Below are 26487 nucleotides of genomic sequence, written 5' to 3' on the forward strand. Positions count from 1 at the left end.
AAAATTCTCTCACAATTTTACAGAGAAATTCCCAAGCTTATGAAGGAAATTTCATCAACAAAGAAAGCAACAGAAGGAAAGGTAAGAATCTTACTTAACTTTTAGAATAATGGTAAAGGTGAATTTAAAGTTTGTTTAAAATTTTTATTTTACTTATCTTTCCATTTTGGAAAAGTTCTAAAAACATACACAGAAGTGGAGAAAATAAACTTCCATATACCCATTAATTTTGTTTCAGTAGTTGGCACCATTTTGTCTGTCTTGTTTCATTAAAGTTTATTTTTAAATGGCCATTTAGGCAATTTTATCAGTACACTGTTGAGATTTTCCTTTTGAGGTGTAATTTATATCAGTAAAGTGCACAAGTCTTAAATGTTTGATGGATAACTTTATTATGTGTGGAACCACTACCTAAAATCAAGATATACAACATTTCCATCATTCCAGAAAGTTCCCTCCTGTTTCCCAATCAGTAGTAGTACGCTGCCAGAGGGAAACTTTTCTATCACCATAGATTAGTTTTGCCTGTTCTTGACCTTCATATAAATGGAATCATACAGTATGTGATCTATTTATTTACTTTTACTTAAAATTTAAGGCAGGGTTACAAAGAGAGAGATCTTCCATCCACAGATTCACACCCAAAATGACCCCAGCAGCTGGGGCTGGGCCAGGCCAGGCTGAAGCCAGAAGCTCAGAGCTTTTTCCAGGTCTCCCTCCTGGGTGCAGGAGCCTAAGCACTTGGGCAATCCTCCACTGCTTTCCCAGGCTCATTAGAAGGGACCTGGGGCCCCAGCATTGTGGTGTAGTGGGTAAAACCACTGCCTGCAGTGCTGGCATCCCATATGGACGCTGGTTTGGGTCCCAGCTGTTCCTCTCCCAATCCAGCTCTCTGCTATGGTCTGGGAAAGCAGTGGAGGATGGCCCAAGTGCTTGGGTCCCTGCACCCATGTGTGAGATCTGGAAGGAGCTCCTGGCTCCTGGCTTTGGATAGTGCAGCTCCAGTTGATACAGCCATTGGGGAATGAACTATCGAATGGAAGACCTCTCTCTCTCTCTCTCTCTCTCTCTCTCTGCCTCTCTCTGCCTCTGCCTTTCAAATAAATAAATAAATCTTTAAAAAAAAAATCATAAGTGGAGCAGCCAGGTCTCAAACCAGCACCCATGTGGGATGTCTGGCTTCTTTCACTTAGAATTATATTTTTGAGACATCATTTTATATATTTCAGTAGTTCAATTTTTTTTTTATTTGTGTAAATTAGTAATACCGTTTTATAAATCGGCAGTTATTTGTCATTTAACAATAGGGATCCACTTTGAGAAATGTGTCACTAGGTAGTTTATTTTTCATTTGTTTGAAAGGCAGAGAGACAGAGAGAGAGACAGAGAAACAGAAAGAAAGAAATCTTACGCTACTGATTGACTTCCCAAATGCCTGCAACATCTAGAACTAGGCCAGGACAAAGCCAGGAGCCAAGTTCTCAGTCCTGGCCCCCCCACATGGGTGGCAGGGACCCAAGTACTTGAGCCATTACCTGCCGCCTCCCAGGGTACACATTTAGCAGGAAGCTAGAATCGGAAGTAGCGCCAGACTATTAAATGCGGGCACTCTGATATGGGAAATGGGTGTCCCAAGCTGTGTCTTCACTGTTACACCAAACACTCACACCTTTACTGATCTTTTTGTTCTACATTTTCTGTCAGTTACTGAGAGTGTTATATTAAAATCTGTGATTATGACTGAATTCTTCTCTTCAGTTCTTTAACTTGTTGAAGCTAAATTACTTGATGAAGCTATGTTAATTAGGTCATTATACATTTAATATAGTTATCTTTCTATTGAGTTTATACTTTTATTATAAAAATCTATCGTTTGCAGTATTTCTTGTTTTAAAGTTATTGTCTAATATTACTTTCTTTTGACTGTGTTTGCATAGTGTACTTTTTGCCAACATTACCTGTGTCTTTAGCTTAAAGTGCATTTATTAGAGTTTGCAGTTGAGTTTCATTTTTTTATTCAGTCCAAAAGTTTTGAATGGAATTCTATAGACTGTAGATATAATTCATATAATTATTGATATAGCTAAGGATATATCTAGTATCTTGTTTCTATTCAATTTATCTATTCTTTTCTGACTCCTTTATTGGGTCTTTTTTGGTGTGTACTATTCCCACCTTTAGTTATTATGGCACTGGCATCCCATATGAGAGCCAGTTCCATTCCTGACTGCTCCACTTCCCATCCAGCTCCCTGCTAATGGGAAAGCAGCAGCATATGACCCAAGTGCTTGGGACCCTGCACCCATATGGGAGACATAGAGGGAGCTTCTGGCTCCAGGCTGCTGATCAACCCAGCTCCGGCTGTTGCGGCCATTTGGAGAGTGAACCTGTGAATGGAAGAGCTCTTTCTTCGATCTCTTACTCTCTCTGTAACTGTGACTTTCAAATAAGTAAATAATTCTTAAAAGAAAAAGAAAAAGAAAAGATTTATTTTATTTATTCAAAAGATTTACAGAGAGAGAGAGGGAGAGACAGAGAAAGATCTTTCATCTGCTGGTTCACTACCCAAATGGCTCATTAGCAGGGATCTGGATCAAAGTGGTACAGCCAGGACTCAAACCAGTGTCCACGTGGGTTGCCTACATTACAGGTGGCAGCTTTACCTGTTACACCACAACCCAGGCCCACGCTTCTGTCTTTCGTTCTGTTTAGTTTCCTGTTAAATTCATTCATTGTATTCTTTTTAAAATTGAAATATAAAGTAAAATTCACCCATTATAGTACATAGTTCTTAGAGTAGTTATATATGCTGTATATGTAGTCTGTAGTTCTATGACAAGTGTATATTCTAATAACTACCACCACATTCAAGATATAGAACACTTCCATCACCCTCCAACATTTTGTGTCCCTTTGCAAACATCAGCCAGCGATTCTTCCCCTAGAAACTACTAATCTATTTTCTATCCCTGTAGTTTTGACTTTTCCAAAATGTCCTATAAATGGAATAATACAATCTGCCTTTTTAATTTTTCATGATGCATTTAAGATTCATCCATGCTGCCTATAACAATAGTTTCATTACTTTTCATTGATAAATAATATTCAGTTATTTATAATATGGATGTACTATGTATGGTTTATTTATTCATCAGTTAAAGAACATTTTAGGTTTTTCAAGTTCTTGGCAATTATGAATGAAGTCACTGTAAACATTCAGACTTTTCCTGTCAGACATTCCCATCTGTGAACAGACTTTTTCATTTACTTGGATAAATACTTAAGCATGAGATTACTTAAACATGTATATGATGAACTTTTAAGATTGAAGTTTATCATATATGTTTAAGCTAAAAGAAACTTCCAAATGTTTCCAAAGTGGCTGTACCATTTTACAATACCACCAGAAAGTTATTTGTTCTGTTTTTTAATTTAAAGTCTTATATTTCCAGGACATTAAGATTTATTTTCCCCAAAGAAACTTTTTATTTAATAAATACAAATTTTGTAAGTACAGCTTTAGGAATACACTTATTCTTCCCACCATATCCACCCCTCCCACCCAGACTCCCACCCCTCTACCTTCCTCTCCCCTTCTCAGTCCCATTCTCCATTAAGATTCATTTTTAATTAATTAACTTTGGTTTATTTTGGTTTTTGTTTTGTTTTTTAAAGATTTATTTATTTATTTGAAAGGCAGAGTGACAGAGAGGCAGAGAGAGAGAGAGAGAGGTCTTCTATCCGCTGGTTCACTCCCAAGATGGCCACAATGGCCGGAGCTGCGCTGATCCAAAGCCAGGAGCCAGGAGCTTCTTCCAGGTCTTCCATGTGGTTTCAGGGCCCTAAGGACTTGGGCCATCTTCCACACTTTCCCAGGCCATGGCAGAGAGCTGGGATGGAAGTGGACTTGAACCGTTGCCCATATGGGATGCCAGCACCACAGGCGGCGGCTTTACCTGCTACGCCACAGTGCCAGCCCCATTTTTAATTAACTTTGTACACAGAAGACCAACTCTGTACTAATTAAAGATTTCAACAATTTGCACACACACACATAGACACACAAAACTGTTTGAGAACAAGTTTTACTGTTAACTCTCATAATACAACTCATTGATGACAGAGGTCCTGCATGGGAAGTTAATGCACTGTGACTCCTGTTGTTAATTTAACAATTAACACTCTTATGTATGACTTCAGTGACCGCCCAAGGCTCCATTGGGCCATTTGGTCACCTGACTTCTAGTAAGCTACAGGGTGGGCTTAGGAAGATGGTACCACTTTACTAACATTCCTCCTTTTGTTTTTTATAAAGCAAGTGTTGGATTATATCAGCCCCAAAAGTCCAGGAGGGGTAGAGGAACGATGATCTGTTTTTAGAGCTACTTCCTGCTGATATGGGGCAACAGGATACTCTCTGCTGTTATGTGGTGATGTCTCAAGGCTCTGTCTCCTGGGGGTGGGGCAGCTGAGTGTAGCCCTATAGCATCATTTGGTTGACCACCTGGTTGGTGAAGGCCTTGGTTCATTCCATTATCACCTGCTGTAAACACTTAAACAGACATGGTAGTATAAAGACAGGGTGAGAATAACAACCAATGGTTCTAGAAGTGGCATTAACCAAATAATGAGAGGATTTCATAGAGAGGAAATGATGTGGGTTGTCTCTGGACCCTTGTGAAGACTGTTTGATGGACGTGGTTTAAAGCTGATCCCAACCAAAACGAGAAGAAAAGCCACTCATCTTTTTCAGATAGGGGGGTTTGTCTGTAGAGAAATTCTGAACAATTATACAACATTAAGTGGAGGAGAAGGACCATCAATACATACAAGTTGGGAGTAGAGCCATTATGTAAGAGTAGAGGCTATGATTACAAAGGAATGAGGCCCCAGATGGGCTAGATAGGGTCTAGAATAAAAAACAGTGTCATTATTAGAGAAGCTAAGAAAGCTGCTGTCTAAACCACGACTAAGTTTTCTGATTGAGAGGCCAATAGAAACAGACAGAAGGAGCCTGATGATAATCAGTTGGGCTTTAAGGCCTTGTCAGTTATGAGGCCCAGACTTCTCTCTTCCATGGGGTACATCTTAAGGGAAGTGTGAACCTCCTTGGGGTAGGCACCCTGTTGACTTCCATTACCTAGCTGGCCTGGGAGGGGAGCTGGCCAGGTAAAGGCAGGTGGCATCTCTTACAGTTCTGCCTTCAGTGTTACTGACCCTACTTGGCCGTCCCCTCAGCAGCGGTGGTTACTTTGGAAGCCTGGCCAAGTGAAGGGCTTTTCAGCTTAGAGCCAGCAAGATCTGCTTTTAAACAATTAGAACCTAACAGAGGCATTAAGAGAACAAAATAGATTACTTTAACTCATTGCTTTAACAGAGGATCAGATTCTAATTCTATGTCAAAGAGAAATAGATTAATAATAGCTTTTTTATCCAAAAGTTTCTTTTATAACCTTCTGTGACTTCCACACACCCTCTTCCCCTTACTTGAAATGTTCCATCATTTCCATTCCAGTATAAAGTAAACTAGCCATCAGGATAAAGTAATTATTACAAATCATGTCCTTTATTCAAAAAACTTTCCTTCTTAACCTTCCTTACCAAGAACATTCTTTCATTCTTAACCTTCCTTGATTTACATTTTTAAATAACTTGTTAAAAGCCTCCAAATTAAAATAACATTTTTAAATAAGATAGCATCCACTCTGCCACAAGGACCACACAAAGGATCTGTGCAGTCCTCAGTGTAAGCTCAGATTCCCCAGCAATATCCCTCACCTGGTAACCAGGGAGTGTGTGGAGCCTCTCAAATGACTGCCCAAAGTCCCAGCCACATCGTTAGTCCTCCCACACAGCCTCAGTTTTTTTCACAGCCCCTGCACACAAGCCTCCTACAGTCATGAGCTCCCAGGCCCGTGTTAAGTCTCTCCACCAGAGTCATGCATCTCCATTTTGCTGGTTTCTGGGCACCAACACAAGCTGGTGCATCTATTATGTATGTCCAAAATGGCACCCACTCTATCAGCTTGTTACAGCACATCATTGTAAAGTTATCAAGGCGAGAGAAATGTGTCCCTCCTTTTTTTTTTTTTCTCCTCTAGTTTGGCAGGTACACTATCCCCGATGGGGCTCCAGGCCGGATTCTCTCTAGACTCTTCCTGGAGCTTTAGTGCCAATGTGTCTTGGGCTGCTGTGGTCTGGTCCCACCTCACTTTCCAATACTGGTGCGGAGGCTCTTAGCTGCCGTGGTCCTTACTTGTGGGCATCTACGCCCTCTACGTAGGTCCACTGTGTGCCTCTAATTTGCGTAGGGTTTCCTCTGCCGATTTCTCCCGAACTCTTCACTGAGACTGTATTCTCTCCCCTTTTTTTAAACTATCTTCTAGACTAGAGTAGTAAGCTCCCTCCCTACTCCACCATCTTGGAAGCCCTGATATTTAGATTTTAAAAAATAAGTCCTAATTCTCTGCTAATCCTCCATTTTTTGATCCATTGTAGTTCATCATTTTCTCTGTTTTCTCTAATGTAAATGCTGGGGATCTTCAGAAAGTTCAATGAAAGTTGGTACAATGAAGAAAAATGCATGCATTTCAAAATTTATTTGTATGAAAGTTATTCTAATTATTTTTTCATGAAATTTTTTTTTTTTTGTTTAAAGATTTATTTATTTGAAAGGCAGAGTTAACAGAGGGAGAAGGAGAGACAGAAAGAGATCTTCCATCCACTGGTTCACACCCCAGATGTCTGCAATGGCCAGTGCTGAGCCAGGCCAAAGCCAGGAGCTTCATCCGGGTCTCCTACATGGGCACAGGGGCCTAAGCACTTGAGCCATCTTCCACTGCAATTCCCGGCTGTTAGTGGAAATGCTGGATTGGAAATGGACCAGTCGGGACACAAGAGATACCAGCTTCACAGGCGCAGCCTTCCCTACTCAGTATGCTACAACACTGGCCCCTCCGTCAAGTTTTTGAAGAACCTTCCTATGTTATTTTGAAATTCTTTTCTTGGGTCTGCTTTTCTTCACTATTTTATCACTTGAGTAAATTTAATTAGATTTGGTAATAGTTAAAATTCTAGGATTTGAAAGTTGTGAAATAGAGTAATGGAATCAAACCTAAAATATGTTTGATTTTTCCTAGACATCACTAAGTGCTCTTACCCAACTGATGAAAAAGATGCCCCATTTCCGTAAACAGATTACTAAGGTAAGCACTGTTGTAGAGACGCCTTATTGATTTTAATTTATTGGTTTATCCAGTCTAGTTGTTATATTTAGCAGTGGGTTTTATGGAACACTTAGTGTTAGTTATGCTCTAAAATCTTACTCTAGGTTTCACAGATATCCTGAATGAGATTCCCAATGTAAGTTCTTTACATAATCATCTTTAAAAAAAGATTTATTTTATTTTTGAAAGGCACAGTGAAGAGAAAGAGCTCGTCCATCCCCTGGTTTACTCCTCAAATGTCCACAACAGGTAGCGCTGTGCCAGGCCAAAGCCAGAAGCCTGGAGCCATATCTGATCTTCCATGTGGGTGACAGGGGCCCAAGTACTTGTGCCATCTCCCACTGCTTTCCCAGGGACATCACAGGGAGCTGGATCAAAAGCAAAGTAGCAGGGACTCAAACCAAAGTTCCAGTATAGGATGCCAGCATTACAGGCCACGGCTTAACCCACTGTACCACAACACCAACCTCTGCCTATGTTATGTAGATTTATCAGAATCCAGCTTAAACTTTTTATATCTTTTCAAAACAAATAAATTTAGTATTTATTCACCTCATAATAAAATTCAAGCCTAGATTGACCAGTGGTTGTAATTCTACATCTTTCTTTAAATTAATAGTTATATATTAGATTTAAAGGCATTTAAGCTGTGTAGCTAGTAAATTATTATTTTTTGCTGTTCCAGTTCTTCTTATGAATTACCGTTAAAATAATCCTGATACATTTTTTACAATTTACATTTATTTCAAAGGCAGAGAGACAAAAAAAGAGAGAGAGACAGAGGCAGGCAGGCAGAGATTTTTCCATCTGCTAGTTCTCTCCCCAGATGCCTGTAACAGCCAAAGCAAGGTCAGATAAGCCAGGAGGCCAGATCTCATTCCAGGTCTGCCATGTAGGAGGCAGGGACCCTACTACTTGAGCCATCACCTGCTGTCTCCCCAAGTATGCATTAGCAGGCAACTGGAGTCAGAGATGGAGTCGGAACTCAAACCTGGGAAGTCCAACATGGAATGCAGGCATCCCAAGCCTTGTCTTAATCCTGCACCAAATGCCTACTCTGATTCTTTACTCATTTTTATCATACTGTACCCTAGCCAAGAACTAATAATGTAAATTTAAACTCTTTCTGTAGGACATATTATTTTTTTCCTTACCTTAGATTACATTATTTACAAGCTTAACACAAATTCAGCATCTCCATTCTCTTTTAACTATCTGTTAGATGCCATCTCACATCAATTCTTACTTCCCTTCCTGAGCTGTTCTTTCCCTTGCTCATGTTATCTTCTTTCACCTAAGCCCATCTTTTCCCTTAGGCCAATGTCAGAAGTTTAATATTACGAATTCTACAAGTAATTAAAATGTTTCAGTTGTTGATTGATTTTTTTCTGTTTTTCAGCAAGTTGTCCATCTTAACCTAGCAGAAGATTGCATGAATAAGTTCAAGCTTAACATAGAAAAGCTCTGCAAAACTGAGCAGGTATGTGCAGAGTCAGAACTATCCATTTCCTTTATAGATTTCCAGGGTGAATTTTGTCATTTAAAACCTAGATTTTGCCAAGTACAGTGGTTGCTTTTCACAGAATAAAAGACTCTTAGAAGGGGACCTTTGACCAAGGCAGTCTTTAATACATCACTGTCCAGCAACACTAAAAAGTTCCCTTAGAAGCAGTCCTTCCTCATCTGTGATGAAGCATTTTTGGTTGGATGGAGTGATTTAAGTTTTTGTAACTACATTTCAATGTATAGTCAACATAAAAATTATTGAGGGGGCCAGTGATGTGGCGTAGTGGGTGAGGCTGCCGCCTGCAGTGCTGGCATCCCCTGTGGGTGCCAGTTCAAGTTCCGGCTGCTCCACTTCCTATCCAGCTCTCTGCTATGGCCTGGGGAAGCAGTAGAAGATGGTCCAAGTCTTTGGGCCCCTGCACCCACGTGGGAGACCTGGAAAAAGCTCCTGGCTCCTGGCTTGGGATTGGCACTGCTCCGTCCGTTGCAGCCATCTGGGGAGTGAACCAGCGGATGGAAAAACTCTCCCTCTCCCCCTCTCCCTCCCCACCCCGCCTCTCTTTTTCTGTGTTTATAACTCTTTCAAATTAATAAATCTTTTAAAAAATTATTGAGATATTTTACATTCTTTTTTTATACCAAATCTTTAAAATTTAGTATTTTGCTCCTTCAGCACATTTTAATTCAAGTTGACCATATTTCAAGTGTGTAGTATGCACCTGTGGCTAGTGGCTACCATACTGGATAGCAGGTTTAGATTAATGATTTTCTTCTCCTTTTTTTCCCCCCTTATTTGAGAGGCAGAGAGAGAGAGAGAGAACGTCCATCCCCTGGTTCACTTCCCAATTACTTGAGCCATCAGCACTGCCTCCCAGGGTCTGCATTAGCAGGAAGCTGGAATCAGCAGCAGGAGCCACATATTAAACCTGGGTACTCAGAATGGGACATAGGCATCTTAACTTCTAGGCTAAATGCCGGCCCCAACTCATTTTTTTACCTTTTGCATTTTCTACAACCAATAGTTTATAAGTGATGTCTACATTTTCCTGTGAAATATTATCAGTGTTTATTAAAACTTGACAAGACTTAATTAATAATAGGTATTTTTAACTAAACTGAATTTGAATTATAAATCACTAACCACTGACTGTTTCATTTTCATTAAGGACCTGGCACTTGGAACTGATGCAGAAGGACAGAAGGTGAAAGATTCCATGCGTGTACTCCTCCCAGTTCTACTCAACAAAAATCATGATAATTGTGATAAAATAAGAGCAATCCTTCTTTATATCTTCAGTATTAATGGTAATGGAGATTTTGTTTATTTTCACTAATTCATCAAAATACCCAGCTCTAAATCACTATTTTTTAAAAGATTTATTTATTTGAGTTACAGAGAGAGAGAAGGAGAGGCAGAGAGAAAGAAAGAGAAAGAGAGGGAGGTGCTCATCCGATGGTTCACTCCCCAGTTGACTGCAGCAGCCAGAGCTGCGCCGATCCGAAACCAGGAGCCAGGAGTTTCTTCCAGGTCTCCCACATTGGGCCATCTTCTACTGCTTTCCCAGGCCATAACACAGAACTGGATTGGAAGCGGAGCAGCCGGGACTCGAACCAGCAGCCTTTTGGGATGCTGGCACTGCAGGCGGAAGGGTATACCCACTATACCACAGTGCCAGCCCCTAAATCACTTTTTTTTAATCACTTTTTAGTAAGTGGTTTACTATTAATCATAAGAGAGTCTTTGAAAAATCAGAAGTAGTAGTAGTTTGAGAGTAGTAGTAGTTGGTGAAGATAAAAGGAAAACTTAAAATTGAGAGAAGAATAAAGGTGTTGTAATCTGACTACTATTTATTTAAAAAGCTTTTATTCATAAGTACTACCTAAAACCTAGAAGTGATTGCAGTTATACAGTTGTATACTTTTATTTTTACTTGCCCAAGGCACTACGGAAGAAAATTTGGACAGGTTGATCCAGAATGTAAAGATAGAAAATGAGAGTGACATGATTCGTAATTGGAGTTACCTTGGTGTTCCCATTGTTCCCCAAGTAAGAAATCTTGCCTTGTTTGTATACTGACAGATGTGTATGTGTGGTTAGTTGTACTAACTGTGTTTTTTAATGTGGGAATCCAAGTGGATAGTCTTCTTAACTTCACTCTAGATTTTGATTTTTGAGTGATTAAAACTTTTATTTTTTTTGTCTCTTTCATATGTGAATAATTTGGGTAAATACATTCTTCTAGTGATAGCTTCTGTCATAATTTCCTACCTCCATTTTAAAAAAAAGATTTATTTATTTGAGAGGCAAAGTTACAGAGAGAGAAAGGGAGAGACAGAGAGAGATCTTCCATCCACTAGTTCATTCCCCAAATGGCCACAATGCTGGAGCTGGCCAGTCCGAAGCCAGGAGCCAGGAGCTTCTTCTGGGTCTCCCACTCAGGTCGGGGGCCCAGGCACTTGGGCCATCTTCCCCTGTTTTCCCAGGCCCTTAGTAGAGAGCTGGATTGGAAGAGGAACAGCTGGAACACGAACCAGAGTCCCCATGGGATGCCAGCACTGCAGGCAGAGGGTTAACCTATTAAGCCACAATGCCGGCCCCTCCACTTTTCTCTTATATTCATTTATAGCAATTGTCATATTTCAGTTATATATTTCAGATTTATAATATAGTAATTATTCTCTTAAAAATTAGCCTTAAAGTCAAATTTGGAAAAACTCTTTAAAACCTCACTTTTCCCATCCAATTTTAATTTTTTTTATTTGAAAGAACATCTATCTGCTTGTTCACTCCCCAAATGCCCACAGTGGCTGAGGCTGGGCCAGTGCAAAGCCATGACCCAGGAATTCAATCCAGGTTTCCTGAGTGGGTAGCAGGGACCCCACTACTTTTTTAAAAATTTTTATTTTTATTTTTTTTATTTTTGACAGGCAGAGTGGATAGTGAGAGAGAGACAGAAAGGTCTTCCTTTGCCGTTGGTTCACCCTCCAATGGCCGCCACGCTGCGGCCGGCGCACTGCGCTGATCCGAAGCCAGGAGCCAGGTGCTTATCCTGGTCTCCCATGCGGGTGCAGGGCCCAAGGACTTGGGCCATCCTCCACTGCCTTTCCAGGCCATAGCAGAGAGCTGGCCTGGAAGAGGGGCAACCGGGACAGAATCCGGCGCCCCGACCAGGACTAGAACCCGGTGTGCCGGCGCTGCAAGGCGGAGGATTAGCCTATTGAGCCAGGGCGCCGGCCCGACCCCACTACTTGAATCACTGTCTGCTGCCTTCCAGGGTGCACATTAGCAAGAAGCTGGAATTGGGAATAGAGCCAGGGCCCAAACCCAGGAAATCCAACATAAGTTGCAGGCATCCCACCTGACATTTAACTGCTAGGCCAGTCACCTGCTCCTTAGAATAGCTTTATTTGATTAAATACACTTTCTGATACTACTGTAAAGTTTCACATTAAAGCACAAAATACTAGTCAGTAAAGTTATGTGGCTATTCATACTAATTACTAAATAAAATTACTGACTTCTGCTTTTTTCCTGTAATTGTATTAGTCTCTACAAGGCAAACCATTAAGAAAGGATCGGTCTGCAGAAGAAACTTTTCAACTTTCTCGGTGGACACCTTTTATCAAAGATATTATGGAGGTAAAAATCATTTAATTCTTATACCTGAGTGCCCTCTCTAGAGTATCCTTTTCTTTTTGTACGTGTGTTTTCCTCTCAGTCTTCGCATATCTCTTGGGCAGAAATTTCCTGCAGCACTGTGAGGTCACACAGAAGACCATATGTTGGCACAAAGGAGCAGGGGAAACCCTGGAAGAGTTTATTTTCACTAATTCATCAAAATACCCAGCTCTAAATCACTATTTTTTAAAAGATTTATTTATTTGAGTTACAGAGAGAGAGAAGGAGTTCCAGACAACTCATTCCATTATCTCAAATAAGAAATAAGTAAATAAATAAATCAAAATAAACCACATAGGCTTTATGAGAAACACTGGTATGAGGCACTTGAAAAATGCATGGGAAAACAGAATTAAAAGATAAGTTTGTATTGTTGCAAAACAATTTTAAATCCATACAGTTTTTTTCATAAAATTCACTTTCCATAAGCTTTTTGAAAATCTCCTGTATTATTTTTATTTATTTGTAAGAGAGAACAAGTGAGACAAATGGACATAAAGAGAAAAAGGGCCCATCCACTTGTTCATTCCCTTATTGCCTGTAATGTCCAGGAAGGGTGAAGCTAGGAGCCGGGAACTCGGTCTAGGTCTCCAACATGGGTGGCAGGAACCCAGCTACTTGAGCCATGACTGCTGCCTCCCAGGTTCCACAATTTCAGCTTTCTGCTCATGTACACCATGGGTGACAGCAAGTGATGACTCAAGTATGTGAGTCTCTGCCACTTACTTGGGAGACCCAGATTGAGTTACTTGCTCCTGGTTTTGACCTAGCCTAGCCCTGGCTGTAGCAGGCATTTGGGGAGTGAACCAGCAGATGGATGGCAAATCTCTGCTTACCTCTTTCTCTCCACCTTTCAAATAAATAAGAAATATAAAAAAAATTTTTAAAGATTTTATTTATTTGAGAGGCAGAGTTACAGAGAGAAAATTTTTTTAATTTTTTGCCAGGCAGAGTTAGACAGTGAGAGAGAGTTATAGACAGAGAGAGACAGAGAGAAAGGTCTTCCTTCCATTGGTTCACTCCCCTAGTGGCCGATCCGAAGCCAGGAGCCGGGTACTTCCTCCCTGTCTCCCATGTGGGTGCAAGGACCCAAGCACTTGGGCCATCCTCCACTGCACTCCCGGGCCACAGCAGAGAGCTGGACTGGAAGAGAAGCAACCGGGACTAGTACCTGGCACCCCAACCAGGACTAGAATCCGGGGTGCCGGCGCCGCAGGCGGAGGATTAGCCTAGTGAGCCATGGCGCAGGCCGAGAGAAAGGTCTTCCACCTGCTGGTTCACTCCCCAAATGGCCGCAATAGCTGGAGCTGAGCCAGCCAACCCAAAGCTATTAGCCAGGAGCTTCTTCCAGGTCTCCAATGTGGGTGCAGGGGCCCAAGCACTTGGCCCATTTTCCACTGCTTTCCCAGGCCAGAGCAGAGAGCTGGATCGGAAGTGGAGCAGCTGGAACATGAAATGGGACCCAAATGAAATTCTGGTGCCACAGGCAGAGGTTTAACCTACTATTGCCACAGCACCAGCCCCAATGATTTTTTTTTTTAAATCGTAAGCTTAAACATAAGGATTTTTTTCCACAGTTACTACATATAACTAGTTTCTTGTGGCTAGCATTTTTAAAATAAGAATTGAATTTCATGAACTCTTTACCAAGGATTTGCATGTTAAATTCAGAAAATTGACATTTGAATCAGTGGAAATCTTGAAAAACAGTTTCATCCTTCCTTTTAATCTTTTTTTTTTTTTTTTTTTTTTTTGGACAGGCAGAGTTAGAGAGAGACAGAGAGAAAGGTCTTCCTTTTTCCCTTGGTTTACCCCCCAAGTGGCCACTACCGCCAGCGCGTTGCACCAATCCGAAGCCAGGAGCCAGGTGCCTCCTCCTGGTCTCCCATGCGGGTGCAGGGCCCAAGGACCTAGGCCATCCTCCACTGCACTCCCGGGCCCCAGCAGAGAGATGGACAGGAAGAGGAGCAACCGGGACAGAATGCGGAGCCCCGGCCGGGACTAGAACCCCGGGGTGCCGGCGCCCAGGTGGAGGATTAGCCCAGTGAGCCGGGGTGCTGGCCTTCTTTTAATCTTATGGAAATATTCTTAGACTATTGAGTACTTGGTGCCCCCTCCTTGTGTCCAGCTGTTAGTGCCAATTGTACTGCCATACTGTAAAGCATTGGTCTCCAAACTTTTTTGGAGATCTATTTATTTGAAAGGCAGAGCAACAGAGAGACAGAGATAGAGAGGGTTATTCCTTTTGCTGGTCATTCCCTGAATGGCTGCAACAGCCGTGTTTGGGCCAGGCCAAAACCAGGAGCCAGGGTCTCCATCCTAGTCTCCCACATGGATAGCAGGGACTCAGGTGCTTGTACAGGCCATTCTCTTCTGCCCTCACAGGCGCATTACTGGGAAGCTGGATTGGAAGTGGAGAAGCCAGGACACGTCCCAGCATCCTGATATGGGATGCATGCACCGCAAGCAGCGGTTTAACCCACTATGCCACAATACTGGCTTCTCCAAACCTTTTTGATCACATACATCTCACCATAAAAAATGTGAGCATAAACCTATTTATTTATAAATTATGCATTACTGTACTGAAAAAAACACATATAATCTGTGTATGCCATATAACCATACACAGAAGTATATCAGAAAATTTAACCCTGAGAAAGGGAAAATTTTAAAAATAAATGAAAAGGGAAATTGCCCACATTTCACTAGATTGTCGAGGACACCCAGACCAGGTGTGCAGAGACTGTTTAGAGCCACTGTTAGGAAGAGCATAGCCTTAGGGGTCTCTCAGGACTGGGATGGTACTGAGAAATCCCTAACACTCAGCCAAAGGTTCTGATAAGCACCTAAAATCCTCCATTTGGGGAACCACCAAGTGGAGAAAGGGTGGGTCCACAATAAAAGCTGGTTTAATAAGTAAGTGAATGATTGCATTCATTTTTTAAGCAAGTAAGATTGGTATGTTTCAAAGCAAGGGCTAATCTATTGTTTATACGTCCTTCATGTTCACTAATTGTAAATATAGTGTTTAACCTCTTGGCAAAACAAACAAAAATCCTGGAATTTACATTTTCTTGATAGTGTTAACTCTTTTCTTTCTTAGGATGCCATTGATAATAGATTAGATTCAAAAGAATGGCCATATTGTTCCCAGTGTCCAGCAGTGTGGAATGGCTCAGGAGCTGTAAGGTAAAATCTGTAAATAAAAGTCAGTGAAAATCACCAGTGTGATACTGGAGACTAATAATCAAATATGATATACGGGTACACTTTTATTTGGGAACTGTCTTTGAAGCATGTAGTCATATAAAAGTTAATTTTTCTCTAACTACAACCTATTTTAGAAGAGTCCAGTTAAGTAATATGAAAACATACTTTATTATACAAAATATTTACATGAAACTAAAAAACATCCCCCACCTCTTCCTTTACATAACAGAGGGCTTAATCCTTATTGATAATTTTTTTAAAATTTGTCATCCTTTTTTTAATTTACTTTCCTGTTTTCATTTTTATTTGAAAGGCAGAGACAGCGAAAAAGGCAGAGAGCAATATTCCCCTATCTAGGTCACTCCCCAAATGCCTGCAACAGCCAGGATTGAGCCATGCTAAAGCCAGGAATTCCACCTGGGTCCCCCATGTGAGTGGCAGGAACCCAGGTAGTTGGGCAATTGTCTTCTGCCCGACAGGCAGGCGCATTAGCTCAAAACTGGATCAGAAGTGGAGTTGGGACTTAATCCAAGCACTTTAGTATGGAATCAGGGCATCTCAAATAATGTATTAACCACGGTCACAGCAACCTGTCCTGATGATTTTTCTGATGATGAAATATTTGAAATGTATAGAAAAGATATAGGTAATATAATGCATACCCTTATATTTGATGTCCAGCTTAACACTGTAAATATAATTCAAGTTTCCTGCCTATCACTGTGATTTTATTATTCTCCATTTCTTTCCTATCCTGAATTTGATGTTTATTATTTACCTGTGTATCTTTATACTTTTTCCACAAATATTTGCATTCCCAAACAATGTCTTGAGATGTGTTTTATGGAATTCTCTCTTGGTCTTTGGCTTTTAGCTGTGTCTAGGTGTAAATCTCTTTTTGTTTATTCTGCATAAGATTTGTTGAGTTTCTTGAATCTGCAGGTTAGTAATTTTCATCAAATTATTTCTTCAAAACTTTTTCTGTCCCTGTCTCCTTCTTAAACATGCATTACACACACATTGTAAGGTTTAACATTGTTGCATGGATCTGTTTATTTTTCTTGCATCTTTTTTTCTCTTTATTCTTCAGCTTTTGTAATCAGGTTCACTGATACTCCGACATGTAAATCTGCTGTGTAGCCTATCTAGTGAATTTTCCATTTGGGTTATTATACTTTTCACACTGAGAATTTCCAGTGGTTCTTTTTTAATTTACAGCTTTCTGTTGAAATCCTTTGGTTAACTTATTGTTAGAACATAATTTTTCTTTTTCTTTTTGAATATTATAACTGTTTTTTTTTTTTTTAAGATTTACTTATTTATTTGAAGGGCAGAATTACAGAGAGGGGGAGAAAGACAGAGAGAGATAAATCTTCCATCTGCTGGGGAAAACTCCATCCAGATCTTCCACGTGGGTTCAGAGTCCCAAGCACGTGGGCTGTCGTCTTTTCACTGCTTTCCTGAGCGCTTTAGCAGGGAGCTGGATAGAAATTGGAGACAGCCGGGACTCAAACCAGCAGGCTGAAATGGTGGCATGACAGGCAGCTTAATCTGCCGCACCACAGTGCCAACCCCAGTGCCTCTTAATCTCTTTAAGTTTTTTCATTTCTTCTGTTTTTTGTTTCATTCTGGAAATTATTTTTCCAATAAATTTCAATTCTTTAATTTCCTTTTTTCTAATATGCTGTGTTATACTTCCAGTTTCTATTTTCAGTGACTTCAGTTTCCATTTTAGAAGTTCTGCTTACCTGTTTTTTCAGGTATGCTTAATCATATCATTGTTTGGGGCAGTATTATCTCCTTTACTTTGCTTTCTTATTCTAGTTCTCTCTTTCAAAAAAAGTGGTTTTTAAAATTTATTTTAGTTATTTTAAGGTAGAGAAAGGAGAGAGAACTCCCATCTGCTGGTTCACTCCACAGATGCCTACAATAGCCAAAGCTGGGCAAGCAAAGCAAGCAGCAAGGAACTCCATCCAGGTCTCCCACATGGGGGGCAGGGACCCAAGTACCTGAGGCATCACTTGCTGCCTCACAGGTGTGCATTAACAAGAAGCTGGAATCAGAAGCAGAGTTGGGATTTGAACCCAAACACTGCAGTGTGGGAATCACAACTCCCAAGTGGCAGTTTAACCAGTGGGCCAAATACCTGGCACTGGAAATTTTACTTATTTATTTTATTTGAAAGGCAGAATAACAAGAGAAAGGCAGAATAACACAGAGCTCCTATCCACAGATTTACTCCCAACATGGTCTGCAACAGTCAGTGTTAGCCAGGCCAAAACCAGGAGCTGGGAAATCAATCCCCATGGGCGGCAGGGACCCAAGAACTTGAGCTATCACCTGCTGCCTCCCAGAGTGTGTTTTAGCAAGAAGCTAATCAAGAGCAGAGCCAGCATCCCATATGGGCGCTGGTTCAAGTCCCGGGTACTCCACTTGCGATACAGCTCTCTGCTATGGCCTGGGAAAGCAGTAGAAGATGGCCCAAGACCTTGGGCCCCTGTACCTGTTTGGGAGACCTGGAGGAAGCTCCTGACTCCTGGCTTCAGATCAGTGCAACTCTGGCCGTTGCAGCCAGTTGGGGAGTGAACCATCAGATGGAAGACCTCTCTCTCTCTTTCTCTCTCTCTCTCCATCTCTCTCTCTCTCTCTCTCTCTCTCCCTCTCCTTCTCTCTCTCTATAACTCTGACTTTCAAATAAATAAATAAATCTTTAAAAAAAGAGAGCAGAGCCAAGATTTGAACCCAGGCACTCCAATATGGGATGTAGGAATCTTAAGCCATTTCTTAACCACTGTGAAAACTCCCACCATGGGAATGTTTTTAACGTGATTTTTTTTTTTTTTTAACTTTTTAGTGCACGCCAGAAACCCAGAGCTAATTATTTAGAAGACCGGAAAAGTGGTTCAAAGCTGATTATTTTTGTAATTGGAGGAATTACATACTCTGAAATGCGATGTGCTTATGAAGTTTCTCAGGCACATAAATCCTGTGAAGTTATTATTGGTAAGACATTTCTTCTTTTCTGTTTTTTAAAACAGACTCTAAATATAAAAATATCCATGTAAAATTTTAACTTGGGTTACACATTTAAAACTTAAATTTTTTTTTAGCATTTATTTATTTGAAAATCAGAGTTATAGAGAGAGAGGGAGAGACAGACATCTTCCATCTGCTGGTTCACTCCTCAGGTGGCTACATTGACTGGGGCCAGGGGCTTCTTCCAGGTCTCCCACATGGGTGGCAGGGGCCCAAGTACTTGGGCCGTCTTCTGCTGCTTTTCCCAGGCCATTAGCAGGGAGCTGGATCGGAAGAAGAGCAGCCATGTGGGATGCTGGTGCCACAGGCAGCAGCTTTACCCACTAAGCCACAATGCTGGCCCCAAGACTAAATTGTGGAATGCAAGAAGACCTTTACCCATAAAATGTTTTATTGATATAATGGATTTGTGGATATTGACCTGACACTGGCAAAGATTATATGGAATTGAGTTTTAGGAATTCAGTCAAAGCCACTGTGAAAAGTAAATTCTCCTGACACAGGGAACTGCAGGACCTGTATGTCCTGGGTCCTCATCACTTTTTACTGGTTCTCTGTTATTGAATGACAACTGTTGTGGTTCTGTTAAGAGGATGGAGTAATTCCTACTTTTACTCTTTAGTGTACATATACAGCACTAACTAGACAGTGCTCTAGGAACGGGCATTGTTTCTGAGAGGTTGCTGAGTGTGCATGCTCAATGATGAGAAGGACCGAAATACGGCATAGGCAGGTCAGGAGGTTGTGCTGTATGGATTTTGTTAAATTAGACCAAGCTACTGCGTTTTGCATATTTGAAGGACAAGACAATGTATTAAGCAAAGGAAAATCAACTGAACTACTGACTTCTGAAAGTTTTTCTTCTCTCCTACCAGGTTCTACACATATTTTGACACCCAAAAAGCTGTTGGATGATATAAAGATGCTGAATAAACCCAAGGACAAAGTCTCCTTTATTAAGGATGAATAGCATTTTTATTGGTTAGAGATTCTTACTAATATCTTCAACTAAAGCAGAACAAGAAAATTGCTGTCACGTAATTTAAACACTGTAAATGTTTTATAGAACAATGCCTTTTCAAATGTATTTCCTAAGGGACTGTTTATGATTATGTATTATTGGATTTGCCATTTTTAATAATTTAAATATTGTTGCTGCTTTGTTGATGATAAGAAGAAATGTTAAAATGCTTTCTAAAAATGTTTTTTACTTTAACAGACTGTATTAGGATTGTGGGTAATTGTTCATAGCTACATATGTACATACTAATTGCTCATTAAATACTTATCTAAGAATTTCATACCAAAGTATAGTTTCTTGGGAAAGGAAAGAATGATTTTAAATGAAGAGGTTATAAAAGTAAAAACTGTAAATGTGTATGTATGATAGAACTATTTCCTATAAGTACAATTTTCTTTTAATCTTAAATTTATAATTTCTTTTACATATATGTAAAATAATAAAATAATCATTAATACAGTGATTTCACAGTGTATACTATCTTGCTAGATATTTCTAAAAAACACAGCTTTATATAATTTTGAAATCATGTATGTTTAAATTAGAAAACCAAAAATAATTATGAATATTCTAAGAGAAAATAAATATATAGTTACAAAAATGACTTTGGTTTTTTTTATTTCTGGCAAGGAGGGAAAATTTTAAAGCTTCTAAATAAGAATTACAAAGAAGAAAATGACAGGGACAAGGGAGCATTTGCAGATTTATACAAATATTTCCAAAAAGTAAATTCCCATCAGTGGCATAGCTGGATAGAGGACTTGTATGTTTAAAATATTGACAGAAGTCATACCAATTTTAGTCTTTATGTAAGTTCGTCACTTTGGGGCCAGGATTGTGGCACAGTAGGTTAAGCTGCCACTTGCAGTGCTGTCATCCCATAGTGGAGTGCTGGTTCAAGTCCTTGCTGTTCTACTTCCAATCCAGATTCCTGACAATATGCCTGGGAAGGCAGTGAATGCTGGCCCAAGTATTTGGGTATCTGCCGCCCGTGTGGGAGACCCAGGTGGAGTTCTGGCTCCTGGCTTCAGCATGGCTCAGCTTAGCTGTTGTGGCCATTTAGGAAGTGAGCCAGCAGATGGAAGACTGATTCTCTTCTCTCTCTTTCTCTCTCGATCTCTCTCTCTCGGTCTTTCTTTCCTCTCTCTCCTCTTTCTGTTACTCTGCCTTTCAAATAAGTAAATCTTTTTTAAAAAACTATCACTTTTCCTTTTTAGCTTCTGAATCTCATACTCAGAAATATCTTCTGTACTCCAAAATTATAAATTCAACCACAGTTTCTTCCAGGATGTTGTGATAGATTCACTTCTTTTACAAGTAATCCTTTCATCCATCTGGAATTGATCTTTTTTATTTTTTTTTTATTTTTTGATTGTTCAAGTGTTTATTGTTTAAAAAGGAAGCCTGCATCATTTGCTACTCATTTTGAATTTGTGGTCACTCCATCCTCTCTCCAGATCTTTATATGCCAAACCTTAGGTCATTACAGACATTCTCTAGTGCTGAAACAGTATTTTACACTTTGTGTTTCTATGTGGGTGCAAACTGTTGAAATCTTTACTTAATATATACTAAATCGATCTTCTGTATATAAAGATAATTGAAAATGAATCTTGATGTGAATGGAATGGGAGAGGGAGGGAAGTTATGGGGGAGGAAAGCCATTGGATTCCATAAACTGTACTTTGGAAATTTATATTTACTAAATAAAAGTTTAAAAAAATATTTATTTAAAGGCAAAGTTAGAGAGACAGAGATCTGTCCATCGCTGGTTCACTCCCCAAATGGCCACGATGGCCAGGCGGGACTGGACCAGACCAAAGCCAGGGTCTAGGAGCTTCTTCCTGATCTCCCACATGAGTGCAAGGACCCAAGGACTTGGGCCATCCTCTGCTGCTTTCCCAGACACGTTAGCGAGGAGCTGGAGCTGGATAGGAAGTAGAGCAGCCAGGACTTGAAGCAGCGCACGTACAGGTTGCCAGCATCCCAGGCAGCAGCAGAACCCACTATACCACAACGCCGGCCCCATGTAATTAAGTTAAGAATTAGAGAGACCGTTTACTTATGTCTTACTGAATCTGAACACACAGGGATCTTCTAATAAGTTAATTTTCCTCCATAGTGTTAGCAGTGAGAAATTCTAAAATCAAAACCTTGAAAAAGAATTTCAGGGGCCGGCGCTGTGGCATAGCAAATTAAGTCACCACTTGCAGTTCTGGCATCCCATATGGGTGCTGGTTCGAGCCCAGCTGCTCCACTTCTGATCCAGCTCTCTACTATGGCCTGGGAGAGTAGCAGAGGATGGCCCAAGTGCTTGAATCCCTGCACCCATGAGGGAGAGATAGAAGAAGCTCCTAGCTCCCGGCTTCAGATCGACCCAGCTTCAGCCATTGCGGCCATTTGGAGAATGAACCTGCAGATGGAAGATTCATTCTCTCCTCTCTCTTCTCTCTTCTCTCTCTCTCTCTCTCTCTCTCTCTCTCTCTCTCTCTCTCTGTCTCTATCTCTATCTCTATCTCTACCTTTCAAATAAAATAAATATTAAAGAAAAAAGAATTTAACTGACAAACCATTCAATCACTGTCAGTGAAGCAATTTTGCTTCCTGTTAAAATGTACTTGGTTTTTAAAGTACAGTGGATTCATATTGTTCAATCATATTAGCAAAGGATAAATAAGAAAAATGTGTCTATAACCCTGTTCCCAGCACCTTGGCTTCTGCTGTCTCAGGGTTACAGAGCAGTCCACAAGGACACAAATTCTTGGCTTTGAGCCCTAAAAGGTCTAGATCCTGGTAGTTCACTGTGTTGTGATGCCTCCGTAACTCAGTTCTGCCCCAGGAAGTTTGTGCCTTTGTGAGTCCTATCAGGATGCAAGCAGATTTCTTCTAAAAGAAATGCCTGCCTGGGGCCGGTGCTGTGGAGCCACCTGCAGTGCTGACATCCCACATGGGCGCCGGTTCCAGTCCTGGCTGCCCCTTTTCCGATCTAGCTCTCTGCTAATGGGCCCAGGAAGGCAGCAGAAGATGGCCCAAGTCCTTGGGCCCCTGCACCTTCATGGGAGATCTGGAAGAAGCTCCTGGCTCCTGGCTTCTGATCAGCTCAGCTCCAGCCAGTGCTGCCACTTAAGGGAGTGAACCTGCACATGGAAGACCTTTCTGTCTCTCCCTCTCTGTCTGTAACTCTGCCTCAAATAAATAAATGAATATTTTAAAAAGAGTTAAGAGCCTTCTCCAAATAATCCTGTGGCGTCCAGGTGGCCTCAAGCAGCTGAGCAAGGCTACACCTTAGAGTACACAGTGAACACTGAGAGGCCTCTGCACTGTGAAGATGCTATGCTGTGTTTTGTTTTGGGTTTTTCTTGTGTGTTTGTTTGCAGCACCACTGCCCCAAGGCAGTGCTAAGCCCTTTAACTCCCAGGCTTAGAGATACAGCACCACTTAAGAAGCTGGTTTTTCTGGCTTACTACTGGAGCAGAAGTAGAGGAGAGGTCTGTAAGATGACACGAAGAGTTGCATGAGGGAGGAGCCAGCCAAGGCTGTGGATTCAGGAAATATAAAATGATTCTTGAGGCTGGCGCCGCAGCTCACTAGGCTAATCCTCCACCTGCGGCGCCAGTACCCCGGGTTCTAGTCCTGGTTGGGGCGCTGGTTCTGTCCTGATTGCTCCTCTTCCAGTCCAGCTCTCTGCTGTGGCCCAGGAAAGCAGTGGAGGATGGCCCAAGTGCTTGGGCCCTGCACCCGCATGGGAAACCAGGAGGAAGCACCTGGCTCCTGGCTTTGGATCGGCGCAGTGCGCTGGCTCTAGCAGCCATTTGGGAGGTGAACCAATGGAAGGAAGACCTTTCTGTCTCTCTCTCTCTCACTATCTAACTCTGCCTGTCGAAACAACAACAACAACAACAAAAAAAAAAAAAAAACAAAAAAAAAAAACAAAAAAAAAACCCCACGATTCTTGTAAATGGGAACCTGGAACTTTCTGGGAACTCCTTGTGGGCGATGCCCTATTTCCTATTTCTTGAATTAGCCATGTTGCAATGACTTGTGAAGTTAACATTTAGAAGATGGTTTAACAAGGCAGAGATGGGCCATATTAAAAAAAAAAAAAAAAAAAGAAAAAGAAAAGAAAAAGCCTTCCTGAGTCCTGTTGAGTCCTTTGTAATCTTTGTAGAAATACAGTTACAACTGCAAGATTGGAGGCATTGGGAATAATCATAATGTCATTTCTATCCAGGGCTCCATGGATTTGCTTAAGGGCGTACATGAACTTTTTTTTTTTTTTTTTTTTTTTGGACAGGCAGAGTGGACAGTGAGAGAGAGACAGAGAGAAAGGTCTTCCTTTTGCCATTGGTTCACCTTCCAATGGCCGCCGCCGCCGGCGCACCGCGCTGATCTGAAGGCAGGAGTCAGGAGCTTCCTCCTGGTCTCCCATGGGGTGCAGGGCCCAAGGACTTGGGCCATCCTCCACTGCACTCCCAGGCCACAGCAGAGAGCTGGCCTGGAAGAGGAGCAACCGGGACAGAATCCAGCGCCCCGACCGGGACTAGAACCCGGTGTGCCGGCGCCGCAAGGCGGAGGATTAGCCTAGTGAGCTGCAGCACCACTGAGCTTTCAAAAATTATGTACAAAATCGTGCATATGCATGTATCATTTTCTTGGAAGGGTAGGGCATGGAGGAAGGAGGAAGGTTCCATAGCTTTTATCGGTTCTCAAAGAGGGATGAATCCAGAAATGATTAAGAACTAATGAGTTGGGGCTGGTGCTGTGGTGCAGGGGGTTAAAGGCCAGGCCTGAAGCACTGGCATCCCGTATGGTCGCCGGTTCTAGTCCCGGCTGCTCCACTTCCGATCCAGCTCTCTGCTATTGCCTGGGAAAGCAGTAGAGGAAGGCCCAAGTCCTTGGGCCCTAACACGCACATGGGATACCCAGAAGAAGCTCCTGGCTCCTGGCTTCAGATTGGTGCAGCTCCAGCCATTGCAGCCATCTGGGGAGTGAACCATCGAATGGAAGAACTCTATCTCTCTACCTCTCTCTGTAACTCTGTCTTTCAAATAAATAAAATAAATCTTTAAAAAAATTAATTTAAAAAAAAAAGAACTAATGAGTTGTATGAGAGCTCTTCAACGCAAGCCAGACAAGTGTGTGCTCTGAACTTGGGGATGGGGTAATGACACCTGGCTGGTAAAACAGGTCATCACCTTGTGCTGAAACTCTTGGATCTGTCAGGGAAACCAAATTTAATGATCCGGTTGCCTTTCATCATTGCTTCAGTAACTGAACAGCACCTCACCTAAGAAGTAGGCGTAGGCGCTCCCCACGCTGAGCCAAGGAGGTCGATGGGCTTGGTAGGAAAAGGCTGAAGAAAGCAGAAACAAGGACCAGGAAGCGATTGGTCATTTCAGAGCTGCTTTCCTTGCGTGGATTAAAGGAGAAGGAGCTTCTTATCAGGCTGCTGGGGCCCTTTGGACGATGGGTTACTGTGAACCTCTGACTTCTTTGTCTTTTGAACTTGCCCATTTTAAAGCTGTTTGACACGTGGCACCCAGCCCAGGTGACTCCACTCTGGGTTGGTCTGATCTTGTGGGGCTGCTGCAGGAGCTCAGTACAGAGTAATGACCTCCCACAAACTTTATTTAGCAGAACATATCCAGTTTAGGCTCCTTTTTTTTCTCTTGGAATAGTGCTATAGGTTGTTTTATAGCTTCCTTATAGGGTCACAGCCCGAAGCGTAGCGAGTCACAAAGTCACAGGGATCTTCAGGCTGGCCTCTGCTCTAGCTCTTCCAAGGTGCCCTAACTAAACCAACCTCCCAAAGTTAAGAACAGCCCACTCTGCAGCTTGCCAGGACTAGAACTGGAGCAGCCAGGACTAGAACTGGTGCCCATATGGGATGCCGGTGCTTCAGGCTAGGATGTTAACCCGCTGCTCCACAGTGTCAGTTCCTAGATTCTTATTACTTTCACCAACAGTTTATGAGAGTATCTATTTAACCCCACCCTCAAAAGTAAAATTTGCTGGTTTGTTTTGACTTCTTTTATTGTAAATTAGGAAGAACATATATTTATTTTAAAATAAATACTTGATTTTAAGAGGTCTCCCCCCGCATTGAAGCACGTTGTGTTACCTCTTTCTTATGCTTTAGATGTGTTCTCTAGAAAGTCATCTTCCTAAATTATGTAATAAATAAAATATGCGGGTGGGGACGAGGGCGATCAGGTTTTCTAGTAATTTTGTTCCTTCTAATCCTCGGTACCTGGGGTTGAGCTAGTATTGCAGCCGATTCCTCCATCTCTCTGCCTTGGCAAGGTCTTCCGTAATCGTTTTAATCATTTGATCGGTAGTTTTTTTCAAAACGCTTGCCGTCTTTAGGGCATGATCCAAAGCTGCGTTTAAAATCTACAGAGGAAAAGTCCACACATTTGAGTTACATAAGTTTACCACGATTTCTGTTCATTGCGTTCTCTCGTTATTAAACATTGCCAGGTGGAATTTTTGGCGTAGGCTCTTTCCCATAGTTTATTTCTGTGTTTCAGGGCTGGTTTCCTAGGGAACCAGCCTCAGATGGAATATATTTGTTAGGGAAAGGAACAGAGAAAAGAGCAACACGTGACTGATGAGCGTGAATCAGAGGGCGAGGTCAGCAACCTGCCGGGCTGTCTCCCTGCTGCAGAGAGAGAGAAAAACAAGGAAAGCTCTTAGGGGGGTCACCACGGAGAGGGGACCCCAGGATCTGCGCGTGCGTGCGTGTGTGTGTGTGTGTGTACGCGCACTCACACTGGAAAGTGGCCTGGGGATTCGAGTTAATGATT

General features: G+C 41.6%; 2 protein-coding genes across 2 annotated transcripts in view; one reads left to right on the top strand and one right to left on the bottom strand.

The window, feature by feature from the left end:
• STXBP3 (syntaxin binding protein 3) overlaps nt 1-20238 on the top strand; it is a 67882-nt gene extending 47644 nt beyond the window's left edge. Inside the window, exons 11-19 of the mRNA XM_062191877.1 lie at nt 24-81; nt 7140-7205; nt 8626-8706; nt 9899-10037; nt 10673-10779; nt 12280-12372; nt 15518-15603; nt 18479-18627; nt 19536-20238. Coding sequence (XP_062047861.1) covers nt 24-81; nt 7140-7205; nt 8626-8706; nt 9899-10037; nt 10673-10779; nt 12280-12372; nt 15518-15603; nt 18479-18627; nt 19536-19630 — 874 coding nt within the window. The 3' untranslated portion in view covers nt 19631-20238. The remainder of the gene's footprint in view (nt 1-23; nt 82-7139; nt 7206-8625; nt 8707-9898; nt 10038-10672; nt 10780-12279; nt 12373-15517; nt 15604-18478; nt 18628-19535) is intronic.
• Nucleotides 20239-25783: 5545 nt separating this feature from the next.
• Nucleotides 25784-26487, bottom strand: part of AKNAD1 (AKNA domain containing 1) — a 37291-nt gene continuing 36587 nt past the window's right edge. Inside the window, 1 exon segment of the mRNA XM_062190118.1 lies at nt 25784-26074. Coding sequence (XP_062046102.1) covers nt 25943-26074 — 132 coding nt within the window. The 3' untranslated portion in view covers nt 25784-25942.

The sequence above is a fragment of the Lepus europaeus genome, chromosome 5 (genome assembly GCF_033115175.1).
Source record: "Lepus europaeus isolate LE1 chromosome 5, mLepTim1.pri, whole genome shotgun sequence".
NCBI classification, from domain to species: domain Eukaryota; kingdom Metazoa; phylum Chordata; class Mammalia; order Lagomorpha; family Leporidae; genus Lepus; species Lepus europaeus.